The 16,121-nt window shown below is 43.4% G+C and overlaps 2 protein-coding genes across 5 annotated transcripts in view; one reads left to right on the forward strand and one right to left on the reverse strand.

The window, feature by feature from the left end:
- GMFB (glia maturation factor, beta) overlaps positions 1-240 on the reverse strand; it is a 16,382-nt gene extending 16,142 nt beyond the window's left edge. For both annotated transcript variants that reach the window (XM_005873592.2, XM_005873591.2), the window contains exon 1: positions 112-240. In XM_005873592.2, the coding sequence (XP_005873654.1) occupies positions 112-113 (2 nt within the window). In that variant the 5' untranslated portion in view covers positions 114-240. The remainder of the gene's footprint in view (positions 1-111) is intronic.
- Positions 241-5,403: 5,163 nt separating this feature from the next.
- Positions 5,404-16,121, forward strand: part of CGRRF1 (cell growth regulator with ring finger domain 1) — a 28,612-nt gene continuing 17,894 nt past the window's right edge. The window contains exons 1-2 of one of the 3 annotated variants that reach the window (XM_014545596.1): positions 5,404-5,512; positions 7,631-7,706. Coding sequence is in view for 2 of the 3 variants with exons in the window: in XM_005873594.2 (XP_005873656.1) it covers positions 9,704-9,807 (104 nt within the window). In the remaining variant the exon portion in view is untranslated. Of the gene's footprint in view, positions 5,513-7,630; positions 7,707-9,594; positions 9,808-16,121 lie in introns of those variants that run through there. The other 2 variants (XM_005873594.2, XM_005873593.2) reach the window with 2 other exon arrangements.

Consider the following 16,121-nt stretch of genomic DNA (forward strand, 5'->3'; position numbering starts at 1 on the left):
TGTTCACAGCTGTGGTGGCTCTTCTGGCTGGTGGGGGGAGGCTTCACGTACAGCTGCTGTTCCTCAGACAGAGGGTGTGGTGATCAGGAGGCTGCTGTTGCTTGGATCTGCATTTTCCTTCCGGCAGTCACCTTCCCTCGGGCCCCTTTAAGAATGGCACCGCGGCCGCCTCCCTTCCTGCCCCGACGCCCGGCACAGCCACCCCCACCGACCGACGCGGCCTGGAGGGCCGACACGTGACCGCGGACGGTGGGAGGCGCGGCTCAAAATTAGCCGGACGCGGTCGCCGATAGGCTCCTAACCTGACCGTGATTGGGCGACCGTGCCAAAATGCACTCTTCACATTCAAGATCCATATGACTCGAATCAATTCAATAGAATGTTCTGCATCAGGGTTTCTCAACTTAAGCGTATTGACATTTGGAGTCCAATAATCCTTCACTGTGGGTGGTGTGGCGTCCTGTGCGCGGTAGGATGTTCAGCAGCATCCCTGGCCTCTACCCGCTAGAGGACAGTAGCACCTCCCCAGCTGTGACAACCAAGAATGTGACCAGACATTGTCAAACGTTGCCAGGACGCAGGGGTGGGAATCGCTGTTATAAATGGATGTCCTGAGCCTTGGGGCACAGAATAAGTGCCATATTAATCACCAGTGCGAGCTCACTTGGGGCAGGCTTCAGGCAGCCTCCTGCCACCTAGTGTATATAGATGACAGAAGCCCAGCATCTAAGCCCAGGAGAGTTTTTTACTAGAGGGATTTGGAAGTTCAATGGGTTCAAAGGGTTAGGTTCTTCTTAGGCACCAAACGATTTTTCACAATCCCTGTCATCTCTGGGATCATAGTCAAATTACATATTCATTCAATTATGTTGTGCAGTGACTGCCTCAAAATTTGAAACTCAGTTATGACACTTATTATGTTCCTACTGGGTGTCTCCAAAATAGAGATAAATTTGCCCTCTAGGAAATAATGTGGGACATTAAAAAGGCCATATAAATGAATGAATGGGTTGGCAGCTGCAAGAAAAATGCATAATGAAGATAATAAAATTTGAAAACATGTTAAATCAGTTCTGCATTTCTCTTATGAAACCCTCTCCTTGGTTGTCCAGGAGCATCTATCAGCCTCCAAGGAGAAACATAACTGCGATGCTTGGAATGCAGAAGAAAAACAACTTTTGAGTTGTTCAAAAAATAAGACTTTTGAGTTCCAAGAAACACAGTAGTCTTGGAAAAACAACAGACATTACTAAGAAAGAAAGGTTTTAAAAAATTTAAAGCTCCATTACCTTCAAAATCCAAACCTTGGCAAAATTAAAAGTGTCATTTAGCATATGCCATATGGTAGAGAAGATGGAGGCTATGACATAAGGAAAGTACCTGCTGAGTGGGAAGGAGGGCGTCTTTCCACTTTGGTCTGGTGGAGGGTGGATGGAGACGGAGCTTGAATAAGTGCAGCAGGCAGGCATACCTATCCTGTTCTGGCTGAAGTCTCAGAATGGGGATGGGGGGTGCAGGGCAGGGTAGTAGAAAAGCACCCAAGTATATGTGGTAATAGAGAACCTGTAGAGAATTGGTGGTCTACTCCACTAAGGAAGAAGGAGAGGCCTTGCATTTGGCTCTGCACCCCTGAACATGACTCGGGAACAATGGCAGAGGTGGCCTTGTTTGGTATCCTGAGATACCTGCTGGTTCTCAGCGGCCTGAAGGTGCTGTGTGGGAGAATCTACATATTCATGCATTCCCGCTGGAAGTAAAATGATGAAAGATGGTGAACAGTCTGGTGAACAGTGGAGCTAAGAGGTCACAATGCATTAAGGCTTTACAACTAGAAGTAAATGGCTGGAACTTTTGGTGTCAGGAGTGGTTGCCAGCCGGGGCCACAAAAGGCCAGATGAAACCTGCTTTACCTTATCGAGGACTCACAATTGTTGTGCAGAGCTCAGACCTCATTTTTCCAACCCTACCATGGGATCATGTGAATGCCCACGAAGCAAGAGGGAGAAGTGAGAGGAGAGACTAACAATTTTTCTGAAAGAGACCAGCTACCTAAAGGGGCAGTTAAACTTGAGGATACTAGGATACCTATAATTGATAAATTTAAGCTCACGAGTCTCCCATTTTTCCTCTCCCCTTTTTCCTTCCTTCTACTGCTCAGTGGGGTGAGGATTCACAAGCAAAACTAAATCAGTTATAGATAATAAGAGTCATTCTTTCCGTTCATCTGAGAGTTATACATTTTATAGCCTAATATAGATACTTTGGGCTGCCAAATTATCTCATGGAGAAGAACGTCCTTCCTTCCCTCCTTCTTTCTTCCTTCCTTCCTTCCTTCTTTCCTTCCTTCCTCCCTCCCTTCCTTCCTTCCTTCCTTCCTTCCTTCCTTCCTTCCTTCCTTCCTTCCTTCCGTAAACACCTGTTGAGCCTCTATAAAATATATGTTCAGCATTGTCGACACACACATCAATTAGGTGTCATTCCTACACTCAGGGAGCTGGGAACCTAGTAGGCTATATAGACTAAGTGAGCATATGCTTTCACCAGGGTCAGGGGGCTCCATATGGATCCACACTGGGTGCTATTGGAGAGGGCTCTCCCCAGGGGTTGGGAAGTGTTCAGGAAGCTTCCCAAAGAAGGGAGATTCAGAGTTGACTTTTAAGGATAACTAGAAATTTGCCAGGAGGAGGAGGAAAGAGAGCTTGCAGGCAAAGGAAAGAGGATATACACATAGCTCTGATGATTAATTTTATGTGTCAACATGACTTCTGCATGGGGTGTTCAGATTAAACATGATTTCGGAGTGCTTCTGGATGAGATTAACATTGAATTGGTGCGGTTGGCAAAGTAGATTGCCTGCCCCAGTGTGGGTGAGCATCGTCCAATCCGATGAAAGCCTGAAGAGAACAGAAGAAAAGGAAGAAGGAATCTGTCTCCTCCTGTTTTTTCTTCTTGCATGCTTGCTTGAGCTGGAACATTGGTCTTCTCCTGCCTTTGGACTGGAATTTATACCATTGACTTCCCTAGTACTCAGGCCTTTAGACTTGGGTTGGAATTATACCACCACTTTCCTGGATCTCCAGCTTGTAGATGGCAGTCAATTCCTCCTAATAAATCAATCAACCTCTCTCCCAATATCTATATCTACCTACCTATCTACTTTTCTCCCTACCCCTTCTTCTGGAGATCCTTGACTAATATAATGGCCAATTCTGAGATCTAAACATAGATTATTTCACTAATTTTAAGATTCATTTCTCTACATTTAATTTCTCTGAAACTAGGATACACCTAACAATCCATGGCATCTTACAATTTTGTTATTGGTGATAAAGTAAAGGTGAGGCTTAAAGCATCCTAAAGTGAATGAAGTTCACGTTTTGGGGTCCCTCATTTGCATCGTGCCCTTCCAGGGCCTTATATTTAATTTGTATTTGTAATTTGTTTTCAATCTCTTAGAATGGGTCCCTGAAATGAGCTTCAGGCCCTACAAACCTGCATCCATCTCTAATGTATCCAATGTATTTTTAGAAGATTGGTAATTCAGTAGGTTGATGATTAGTATTTATAGGGGATGAGGGAAGAGGATCAGGAATGGGTGGTGAGAGACTGGAAATTTAGGATCTAATGTCAGTGAATGACAGCTACATCCATTCATCTTCTACTCCTGCCCCTCTCTTATGCCCCAATCCAAGCCATCATTAGGTCCTGTATATTTCTCCTATGCTAGAGACTCCTGGTCCTCCTTCAAACTCTGTTTTCTTCTTCTGTGTGAGTAATAACCCTCTAGTTTTAGCCGGATACTCTGAACAGCCTCCCTTTCAGTTAAATGTGGACACAAGGCTTAGTTTTGGCAATGGAATGTGTGCTGTATCCTTAAATTGAAGTGGAATCTCATTCTCCCCCTCTTTTTCCTCCCTTCTGCTAGCAGGAATATTGACATGATGGCTGGAGCTGCAGCAGCCATTTCGGACCATGAGGTGACCTTAGGAAATGGAATTACATAAAGCAAAATAGAAGCCTGGTTTCCTTGCACTGTGAAGTACTATATCAATCCTGCATTACCTACCTCTGGACTTTCACTTAAAAGAGAAATTAACAATCTCAAGTAAGATACTGTTATTATTTTTGTCACTCAGTTAAAATAATTTCCTATTAATATTCCATTTCACTGCAAGTCCTCATCACTACCTAATCAGAGTTACCAATATTTCCTGCCTGGAATTTTTTTTTAATATTGCTATTAATTTTTGGAGAGAGAGGGGGAGGGAGAGGGAGAGAGAGCAGAACATTGATGTGGGAACAGAACATTGATCAGCTGTCTCCTGCATGCCCCCTAGCAGGGATTGAGCTGCAACCCAGGCATATGCCCTGACTGGAATTGAACTGGCAACCTTTTGGTGCACGGAACAATGCCCAACTGAGTCACACCGGCTAGGGCTTGCCCTTAATTTTAAAATAACCTATGAATTGATATCCCCATATTTACTCATATCTATTCCAGCCTCCTATATGTACCAATGAGTTTTCTATACAAGAGCCTAAGCAGCGGTTCTCAACCTGTGGGTTGCGACCCCTTTGGCGGTCGAACCACCCTTTCACAGGAGTCGCCTAAGACCATCCTGCATATCAGATATTTACATTACGATTCATAACAGTAGCAACATTACAGTTATGAAGTAGCAACGAAAATAATTTTATGGTTGGGTCACAACACGAGGAACTGTATTTAAAGGGCCAGAAGGTTAAGAACCACAGCTTTAATGGGAAAGAACCTCACCAGTAATATACCAAAGACACAGACTGGCAAGTTGATCTGGAAGCTTCCTAGGCGGTCACTACTGGAAAATAGGATTCAAAATCCAAGTCCTGCTTTTCTAGGTTATTCTTGGGCACACTGAAGCTCTGAACCTCTCGTGGAAAACTTCCGTCCTTGTGTATTTTGCCAAACCTGAAATTGATTCAGCCTCACTTAAAATGTTCATCCCCCTGCCCAACTATCTAAGTAGGTTAAATGTTAAACAAGTATAATTTTGCTTTTCTTGTTAGCTAAATAATTAAGTAAATGATGAACAATCTAACAATGACAGGTTATTCTAATATTATTGTAACAAAACCCATAACTCATGGCTATTGTAATCTTTCTAAATTATATTTTATTTCCTGTGAGTAATAGAACCCTCTAGTTTTAGCCGGATACTCTGAACAGCCTCCCTTTCAGTTAAATGTGGACACAAGGCTTAGTTTTGGCAATGGAATGTGTGCTGTATCCTTGGAGTTTCCTTAAATTGAAGTGGAATCTCATTCTCCTCCTCTTTTTCCTCCCTTCTGCTAGCAGGAATATCGACATGATGGCTGGAGCTGCAGCAGCCATTTCGGACCATGAGGTGACCTTAGGAAATGGAATTACATAAAGCAAAATAGAAGCCTGGTTTCCTTGCACTGTGAAGTACTATATCAATCCTGCATTACCTACCTCTGGACTTTCACTTAAAAGAGAAATTAACAATCTCAAGTAAGATACTGTTATTATTTTTGTCACTCAGTTAAAATAATTTCCTATTAATATTCCATTTCACTGCAAGTCCTCATCACTACCTAATCAGAGTTACCAATATTTCCTGCCTGGAATTTTTTTTTAATATTGCTATTAATTTTTGGAGAGAGAGGGGGAGGGAGAGGGAGAGAGAGCAGAACATTGATGTGGGAACAGAACATTGATCAGCTGTCTCCTGCATGCCCCCTAGCAGGGATTGAGCTGCAACCCAGGCATATGCCCTGACTGGAATTGAACTGGCAACCTTTTGGTGCACGGAACAATGCCCAACTGAGTCACACCGGCTAGGGCTTGCCCTTAATTTTAAAATAACCTATGAATTTTTATCCCCATATTTACTCATATCCATTCCAGCCTCCTACCAATGAGTTTTCTACACAAGAGCCTAAGCAGAGGTTCTCAACCTGTGGGTTGCGACCCCTTTGGTGGTCGAACAACCCTTTCACAGGAGTCGCCTAAGACCATCCTGCATATCAGATATTTACATTACGATTCATAACAGTAGCAACATTACAGTTATGAAGTAGCAACGAAAATAATTTTATGGTTGGGTCACAACATGAGGAACTGTATTTAAAGGGCCAGAAGGTTGAGAACCACTGGCTAAGGGACTGATTTAAAATGCAAACCGAATGTCATTCCCTGTATTAGTCTACCTAAGCTGCCATAATAGAATATCACAGACTGGGTGGCTAAAACAAAATAAATTTCTCACAGTTTTGGAGGATAGAAGTCCAAGATCAAGGTGCCAGCACGCTTCCTTGATTTGCAGATAGCTGCCTTCTCACTGTGTCTTCACATGACCTGGTTTCCTTGCACTGGGAAGTACTATATCAGTCCTGCATTACCCACCTCTGCATTGCTCTGTATGCACATGCATAGAGAGCAGTGTCTCTTCCTTTTTAATATTTTTTATAAGGATACCAGTCTTATTGGAGTAGGATCCCACCCATGTAACTTCACTTAAAGGCCCCACTTCCAAATGCAGCCACATTGGGGTTTACAGCATCAGCATATGAATTTTGAGGGACACAATTCAGTCCATAACATTCCTCTTCTTCAATCATATCCATGGCTTCTCATTGCTCTTAAAGTTGAGCAGTTAAAATGGCAAGACTCCTGTATGATCTGGGCCCTGCTTCTCTCTCCATTTTCATATCATAGCATGCTCTTCCTCACTCTCCATGATTTAATCACACTGGCCTTCCATTTTCTCAGCTATACTATGATTTCTCCCACCTTGGGGCCTTTGCACCTGCTTAGCTTCTGTCCGATATGCTCTTTCTCCCCTCATGTCCCTTTGCTTGGTAAACCTCTCTCCATCAGGACTCAGCTTAATAATCTGTTCTTCAGCCCTGGTCGGTTTGGCTTGGTGGATAGAGCATCAGACTGTGGACTGAAGAGTCCTGGGTTTGATTCCAGTCAAAGGCATCTCCCACCTTGGGGCCTTTGCACCTGCTTAGCTTCTGTCCGATATGCTCTTTCTCCCCTCATGTCCCTTTGCTTGGTAAACCTCTCTCCATCAGGACTCAGCTTAATAATCTGTTCTTCAGCCCTGGTCGGTTTGGCTTGGTGGATAGAGCATCAGACTGTGGACTGAAGAGTCCTGGGTTTGATTCCAGTCAAAGGCACATGAAAAATAAATAAATAAAAGGCACATACTTCGGCCCCTCCCCAGCCCGGGCCCTGGTCCAGGCGCCTGTGGGAGGCAACCAATTGTTGTTTCTCTCACATGGATATTTCTCTCTGTCTTTCCCTCTCTCTTCCACTCTCTCTAAAAAACAATGGAAAAATGTCCTCGAGTGAGGATTAAAATAAACAAACAAACAAAAAAACAAACAAATAATCTGTTCTTCAGGGAAGCCTTCCTTGGTCAACCATATATTTCCCCATTCCCTCATTATGAGCTTTCATAGCTCCTTGCACCTCTTTTTAATAGCACTTATCATCATTTGCCTTTATATTTTGTTCAAAATTCTTTGGCTAATGTTTGTCCTTTCCATTAGATAATAAACTCCATGAGAACTGAGACATGTCATTTTTTGCTTATTTTTGTATCCCTAATGTCTTCTACAGTGTATGGAACATATATGACACTCAAGAAACAATTTCTGAATAAGTAAGAGGTAAGTGGGAATTGGGTCATGTAGAGGTGAGTATGACAAACATGGAACTTGGGACTTAATTCTCAAGCATATATAGCATGGCAATCAAGGATTTCCAGTGGTGGAATGAAATAAGACCTGTCTTGAAAAGAATCTATGTTGGAAGTAAAGTGATAGGTTTCAATGGTTGTAGCAGGCCCCGAAATGGGAAATGGGGCTGGAGTTAAATTTGTGTTAGTTCCTGCTCTTTTTGTAAATTCTTCAGTGTAAACCAGGTTAGTTCTCAGCTTTCCCCACTGCTGGTTTGGGATTTGGCTTCCATGGCCTGGCTAGTGAATTATCCTTGTTCATCTGTTTTCTATCTTCCAATATGTTGCTGCTATTATTTTATTTCCTGTTTTTGTTGATTTACTTTTTAAATCCCTTTTGTTTTCATTATGAAAATTCTTTGTTTATGGCAATAAAATTGCTTTGCACATTGACCAAATTTTTGTTAAATGACATTATCAAGTAAATGGTGGCAAAACTGAGGATGAAAGGGTGGAGGTGTAAATGGATACATTCTGGAGAGCAGTGTTTCTCCAAAAGCTTAAAATGTTCATCCTTTTTGAACCAAAAGATCTACCTCTAGGAATTTATCCCAAAGAAATGATTTAGCTTTAAGAACGTTTATTGGAGTGTTATTTATAATTTAAAAAAAAATAGTCTGACAACTGGGGGCTGGTTAAATAAGCTATGTACTTTCAGAAATCACATATGTAGTCATTAAAAATTGTTGTTGAACCAAGCTTCTCACACAGCGTTACTCCAGAGAATACCCAATACGTGGTCATTTGCCAAGGGATATGTGAAACCTTGGAACAAATTTACCTCATTTTCTCCCAGCACTAATTTTATTGGTGATGTGGGCGTGTGGAGTGACCGCTAAGTTTCAGTCAGCCCAAGGCCCTTTGTTCTTTTCTTCCTTGGTAACCCTACCCTGATCCCCCATCTGGATTTGTATCAGGGATGTTGCTGCTCAGAATAAAAGATCACATTTCCAAATCTCTGTGGTAGCTAGGTGTGGCCTTAGGACTAAAAGCAAATTAATAAAATCTCAGTGGAAGTGTTGTGAGAGACTTCCAGGGAGGCTAACCTGATGGAGTTGAATGAGCGGGAATGAATAAAAAGGGTGTACTTAAAAATTCTGCTCAGTTAAAAAAAAAAAATATATATATATATATAAACACACATATACACATGGTACACATTTAAAATTCTTATTAAAGTGACAATTTTAAAAGTTCAAATATCTAATTCCAATTTGAGGGGTGTAAGGGGAGGCGAAAAGAAGAGGATGTGGGAGGGCAGTTGATTTATTTCTATGAGCATCTTGATATGCAATGCTCATTTCCCTCTACCATTAAATCCAACTCGAAAAGGCTGACAAGGCTCGTGTAAACTGCTTCTGAGACTCCTGTTGGCGTTTTGCACAGTGCCGAAGTTTTCCGGATAAAACAAGAGCAGGTTTTGGGGTCGTTTCACTTCGTAGAACCCAAGATGCCGGCCTTCCCCCTCCCAAATGTGCCTCGGATCTAACACGCAGGGTTTCAGAATTTAGGCTCTGTTACGTCGATTTCGGAGTGTGCTTTCTCTCTATGGCATCAGAAAACCTAACCCGAGTTGAGGACAGAGTTGGCCCCAATACCTCTTTAGAATTTGCCGCAGAAAAGCGGGGACCGCTGGGACAGGCGGGCGGAGAAAACGCTCGCCGGGTACCAATTCCCTGAGTCGGGGCGGTGCGAGTCATGGCCCCGCCCCTCCGAGAAGCCAATAGCTCGGGACGGGAGCGGGAGGGGCGGGGCGAGCCCTGCAGGCGACGTCGTGATTGGCACGCCGGCTTCCGCAGCCCGCGAGACAGCCCTTACTTCCAGTGTATCAGAACCCCAGGCGAGTGCGGAAGTACAAAGTTTGTCCGCTGCGGGGCACCGTAGTGGCTTTACCCAGGGCGGAGCGGGCTGAGCTGGGCTGGGCGCTGGAGCCCAGTTCAGCTTTGGAGACCCCGATGGCTGCGGTGTTTCTGGTAACGCTCTACGAGTACTCGCCGCTTTTCTACATCGCGGTGGTCTTTACCTGCTTCATCGTGACCACCGGCCTGGTATTGGGATGGTAAGTGCCCCAGAGCTAAGGGCAAGGGAAGGAGAGGCAGCCAGCCAGGGAGCCGGGTCGCGGCGAGCGGCTGGGGGCATGGAAGCAGGGGGGCTGCGGCGCTGGAGCGCCTGGGGCTGTCGGGGAGCCGGTGCCGAGGGCTCCAAATGGCTCCGCGAGAAAAGCTAGGTAAACACTGCACCTGCATGACTGCTCCGCATTACCGCCCGGTCCCCGCCGCTGCGGGCACACGGGGGTGGCGCCGGATTGAAGTATTTTACCCAGCTTTGTTTCTGGGTAATAAAGCGTCCAGGAAGGGCCTGGTCTTGGATAGAGTACTTGTCCGCCAGCTTCTGCCCCAGATTGGGGCCTCCTGTGTGCCCCGTGTCCAGTCCCCTGCGGCGCAGTGCACACACACGGACAGTAAACAAGGTTGATTGTTGTGCTTCTGAATTGAGCACTTGGCCTCGGGTAACTTGTAACAGAACTCCATTGTATCATGTTTAGAGAAGCCTCGCAGATAACAGCTAGTTGAGACCATTTTACTATATCCATTGATGAGAGAGATATGAGTTAGAATCTATAACTGTTAGATGTTGAAGAACGAGTGTTTTGAAAAATAAGTGGAGTAAAATATGTATGGTAGAGAATAGAAGGCATTCCAGAGAATACAACATGGGCTGAGGGGCAGAGGAGACATGTGTAAAATGAGTGAGGATTAACAAAAAAAATAAAATACCCTTTGATCACAATATATGTGCTTACTTTAAAGAAAGGACAGGAGCCCTTGTCATTTTCTGACAGTGTGTGCTGTCTTTAGGATCTAAGCCGTTTTAACACTTTCACACTGCTCCGCACATTGGCACATTGTAGGCAGTAGAACATAAAACTCCTTGTGTGTGGTGGGGGAAGATTAAGACCAATTTTACACAATTTGTTATTCTGGGCCCGTCAGATTTTATTGCTATCGTTCTTCAAGAAAGTTTGTAATTGGAATTAGGAAGCTGTTGCCTAGTGAGAGAAGCCGTGTTAACACAGGATTTTAAAATAACTACAATGTTAGTGTTATTCTCTTAAAGAAATGTAATTTTTCTTCACTAAAGAAAATAGGTGACTAGTTGATAATTGCATTATATCTTTACATTTTAATTTTCAATGGCCAACTAATGAGATATTTTAGCTATCTGTCTTTAGTAGTATTGGGAAGAGGAAAATGAGTGAAGATCCTATTGGTAATGATAGCAGCCTCTGTGTGTGAAGGGTAGCCAGGAACCTCATGTTTGTAGCGGTTAAGAGACAGACTTTGGTATTAGACCTGGCTCAGCCAAGTGTAAGATTTGGTTTGAAAACTTAATGATACTCTAGGTATGGTTTTTCAAAGGGAAGAAGCTAAGATAATTGTAGAACTTTTGGAATTCTGGGTGCGGGACTGCTAAGGCCAGAGACTATGTTTGTGCTAGCCATTTTCATCCTGATTTGGGTCAAACCAGTCACTGATCTTGAGGCTAATCCAACTATTTTCTCCATCTGGGTTAGCTTTGTTCATCTAGATACATTTTTTACTAGCATTTATTTGCTAACCTAAGCCAAGGTCACAGATGCATTGAGTAGAAACAATGAAAACCATATAGATTTCATTAAAACAACTTTCTAATAGTACCGCAGGCAGAAGGTAAATCCATTAATCCACTATGCTCTTCACCCTTGTCATTTTTTTTAACCTCTCATAATATAATCCCTAGTGGTCATCTGTCTTCTCGCTCATGGTTTTTACCTCAGTACAGCTCTGAGTTTCCTTCCCATTGCTTCTTTCCACCGTTCTCCTTGTCCAGCTGCACTGTGTGGGAGTGGAAAAGAACAGGAACTTCTGATTTTTGGAATCTCAATAGCAATAGTAAAGAATCATGCAACTAGAAGTATGGTGTTTCTATTTAACTACACGGTGGGTTCTGTGAACCCTAGTAGCTCACATTTATTAAACTTCTGCTATTTGCCATGCACTGTGCAGAAAAAACACACAGTTTTAACAGTTTCAAAAAATCAGAAAGCCTAACTCTAGCTACTCCCTGCTTCTTCTTGACTATGGGTTATTAAGCTACTAGAGGCCCGGTGCACGAAATTCATGCACAGTAGGGTCCCTAGGCCTGGCTGGCAATCAGGGCGGATCGGGGCCTTCCTTCCCATGGCTGCTGGCTGCTGGGGCCTTCCTTCATTCCGCGCCGCCCCCTGGTGGTCAGTCATAGCTAGCTGTCGAACTCCCGGTCAGTCGAACTCCTGAGGGGACAATTTGCATTTTAGCCTTTTATTACATAGAATTGTCTCTTGGCTTGATATCACCATTATTGTACTCTGCTTTGTGAATCTGAGGCAGAACCTCTAAACCTCATTTCTTCTTTGCTAGCTGGCTGCCCATGAGGCTTTGCCAATAGGGGAGGGAGAGTGGAAGGCTAGAGGACAAGAGGACTTGCACTTCCTGTTTGATTCTTTTTCTTGTTTGTCTCACCACAGCAATAGTGCCTCACTCTGGCACTAACAGTCATTCCCAGTTTTTCCAGTTCAAGGTTTCCCACTTTCTTAGAACCAGCCTCATTGCAAACCTTCAAAGATATCAATACCCTTTCCTCAGATCTGAGTCCTAGCTCTATGGGGGTCCTTCCTCCAAATTTCTAGGCTCTAGTAACTCTTTTTTCTCTGTTCCTTATCCTAAGAGTGATCGTTGCTTCCTATTATTAGTACTTTTTTGATACTCAGTGTCCCTCTTTTGCCTTTCAGTTCTTTAAAATCTGGCTAACATTTTTTTGTATTAAACTAGAGGCCTGGTGCATGGATTCATGCACCCGTGGGGTCCCTCGACCTGGCTTACAGGGATCAGGCTGAAACCAGCTCTCCGACATCCCCCAAAGGGTCCCGGATTGCGAGAGGGTGGTTCTCAGGTGACCCACCCCAGAATCAGGCTCTCTCCTGTCTGGTTCCAGTGCGTCACTCGAGAACCACAGCTGCCAAGTCACTGCAGCTCAGCAGCTCCTGCATTGAGCGTCTGCCACCTGGTGGTCAGTGTGCATCATAGCTACTGGTCAGACGGTCAAACGGTCGGCTGGTCACTTCGGCTTTTATATATATAGGTTATCTCTGTTAAAATTACTGGTGTGATTTTGGTCTCCTGACTGGACTGATAAAAATGTCGATAAATTATTACTAAAAATGGGATCCTGGGGAGAGGGGGCCTCAGAGATGGGGTTGGAGATTGGTATGGTCATTTCTTCAGCTCCTTGCCAATACATGGCATACATTGGCATCACAGTTAATAAAATCACTCACTACTTTTGAGTGATTATGAAACAACTAAAGGCCTGATGCACGAAATTTGTACAAGGGGCTTGGCCCTCACAGCCCTGGCTGCCTTGTGGACCCGCCTCTCTGCTTCCCACCCACTGGTAGTTCTGGAAGTTCATTCTAATGAGCATATCAGCTCTTTATTATATAGGATGATTTCTGAAGCAAGTGCTTTGGGGCAGCTGGAAGTTTATTCTAATTAGCATATCAGCTCTTTATTATATAGGATGATTTCTTTTTTTTTTTTTTATAGGATGATTTCTGAAGCAAGTGCTTTGGGGCAGCGGTCGCCAGCTGGTGGTCCATGTGTGGCTAACGCACTTGACCAATATGGCAGTAATGATGACTATAAGGACTGAGGGATGGGTGGGATGGATACTTCTGAGATCACTAGAGCATTTACAGGGGGAAAAGCACACAGACAAACTCAGGTCTTTTAACTCTCAGATCAAGTCTTAGAGAATGAGAGAATTTCTTTGATTCTAAAGCACTTTATCAGGTAGCCCCTGAGCTAAAAATTGAACACAGCTTTAATTGTGCTGGTAATAGCATTGCACAGTCCTGTAGAAATCTCATTTAGGACACCGATTAGAAAGAAGTGGAGCCCTGAAACTTGGAATGGGAACATCGAAATAGACTTGAGCATCTGGAAACCCCACGTCACTCTGAGCCTTCCTTGTTGGTGGAAGCAGCCTGCTCTCCATGTCTGAGAAAACTAGCCTTCCCGTGTTTTATAATAATCTCGCCTAGGGCAGTTGCTTTGTATGAAGCACTGAGAAATATATTACTGAGGGGAGACTTATCCTTGGAAATCTCTGGCACCTGCCTTCTCTAGGCTATTTATGATGGTGAGAGATGCTGCCCTTAGGGCAGACTTCCTGACTTAAAGTCTAGTGGCAACACATAACCACAGAAGTCAAGGTGGACATGTTCCATAATGGGTAAGGGAAGACAAAGCAGAAAATGTTTCGGCCTGCAGGGATCTTTGGCAGTGCGTAATGGATTACAATGTCCCTGGGAATAAAATAGATGGTGGCTTACTAAATGCTACATGAACTGCATAAAAGGAAAAACTCCAGGTCTGGAGCCAGAGATCTGACTTGGGTCACAACAATGGAGAGTGTGACCTTTCACCCAGTTTCCAGGTCTAAACCAATCCATAGACTGGGAGCTTCTGATTGAAGGGGAGGTCAGGTCCCCTTGGGAAGGACCCTATGCCCTGTAGTACTGCCACAAAGATATACTGTAAGTCGACCTTTCTCAAAGGCTATTGTCTCTCAGCAAATATGCTCTTCTCTACTCTGCTTTATGATACTGGGGCTGGGACTTTGCAAACCACGTTTCTCTTGTGCTAGTTCCATATCTTCTTTCTTCCTCCTCCTCAAGTTCCTCTTCCTCCTCCAGCCGTCTGGTCTCTTTTTTAAAAATTTGCTCCCCTTTCCTGGTCTACATATTTGCAATATTGGCCTTCATCCTGGCAGTGACAATTGCCCCAAGTTGCAGCAGTTTTTTTTTTTAGCTTATCATTTTTTCTCATATCTAGGACCAGCCTTATGGCATTCCTTCAGAGATATCAGTACCGGCTGGCCAGAACTGCTACCAAAACAGTCTGTGTCCTAGCTTCGGGGGGATCCCTTCTCTAAGTTTCTAACTTGTAATAATTCCCACTCTTTCCTTTATTTCTCCAACCCTAGGACAGGAATACAAAAACATCTGAGATAGTAATTGAGACATATAGCAGTGTTAGGACATAATTCAGATAAGGCAGGGATGAAAAACCAAAGAGCAAAACCATTAACCTTAAAGGAAAAGGTTAATAACTTTGTGTTAAAATTAGGACACTGTTCATCAAAAGATACCATTATGAACTTGAAAAGGCAAGATGTAGAAGGGGTGAAGATAAATCCAACAAAGGGCTCATGTAAAGGGCTCATGTTCAGAATATATAAGGAATTTCTATCAATAAGAAAAATAAAGACAGACCAGTATAAAAATAGGGAAAGAACTTCACAAAGGAAGATATTCAAGTAGCAATAAACATAAGAAAAAGTGCACAACCTCACTAGTCATTAGGGAAATAGAAATTAAATCCATACTGCAATGCCACCATACATCTACCAGGATGGCCAGGATATTCATTGCTGGTGGGAGTGGAAATTGATATCATCACATAGAATAGTTGTAAGCATTATCCACTAGAGTTGAAGAAGCACAGACGTTATGGCTGAGAAATTCCATCTCCAGGGTATACCTGGCAAATGCTTGTATGTGCATGGAGAGCCTTGTATGAAAATGTTTACATACACATATTCATAATGGCCAAAATATGACAACATAAATGTCCATTAAAATTAGAATGAATAAACAAAGTATGACATGTTTATACAAAAGAATATTATACAGCCACAAAAATACACTAAATATAGCTACATGGATGAGTCTTCAAGCAAAATGTTGTAAAATCTACATATATAAAAGCCTACTCGACGGTTCGACCGTTTGACTGGTAGCTAATGACGCACACTGACCACCAGGGGACAGATGCTCAACTCACAGGCATGGAAACATGGAACAGTCTGATGACTATCAGAGGGAAGGGGGTAGGGGGAAAGGCAGGAAGAGATTAATCAAAGATCTTAAATGCATACTAGAGGCCTGGCTGCATGGGTTTGTGCACCTGTGGGGTCCCTCGGCCTGGCCTGCAGGGATTGGGCCGAAACCGGCCGTCCGACATCCCCCGAGGGGTCCTGGATTGCAAGAGGCCCGGTGAACAAATCTGTGCACCAGGCCTCTAGTAGAAAATAAAAGTATACACAGCATACTTCCACTTACATATAAATTAAAAAACTAAAGTTATAGTAACAAGTCAATATAGTAGAGAGAGAAGGGGTAGTGCATGGGAGGTGACATAAGGAGACTTTCTGAGTACATTATTTTGATTTTTAAGCTGAATAACAATTACTTTGTAATTCACTGAACTATGTTTTGTGTACTTTTCTGAA

Source organism: Myotis brandtii, unplaced genomic scaffold, assembly GCF_000412655.1.
Source record: "Myotis brandtii unplaced genomic scaffold, ASM41265v1 scaffold413, whole genome shotgun sequence".
NCBI classification, from domain to species: Eukaryota; Metazoa; Chordata; class Mammalia; order Chiroptera; family Vespertilionidae; genus Myotis; species Myotis brandtii.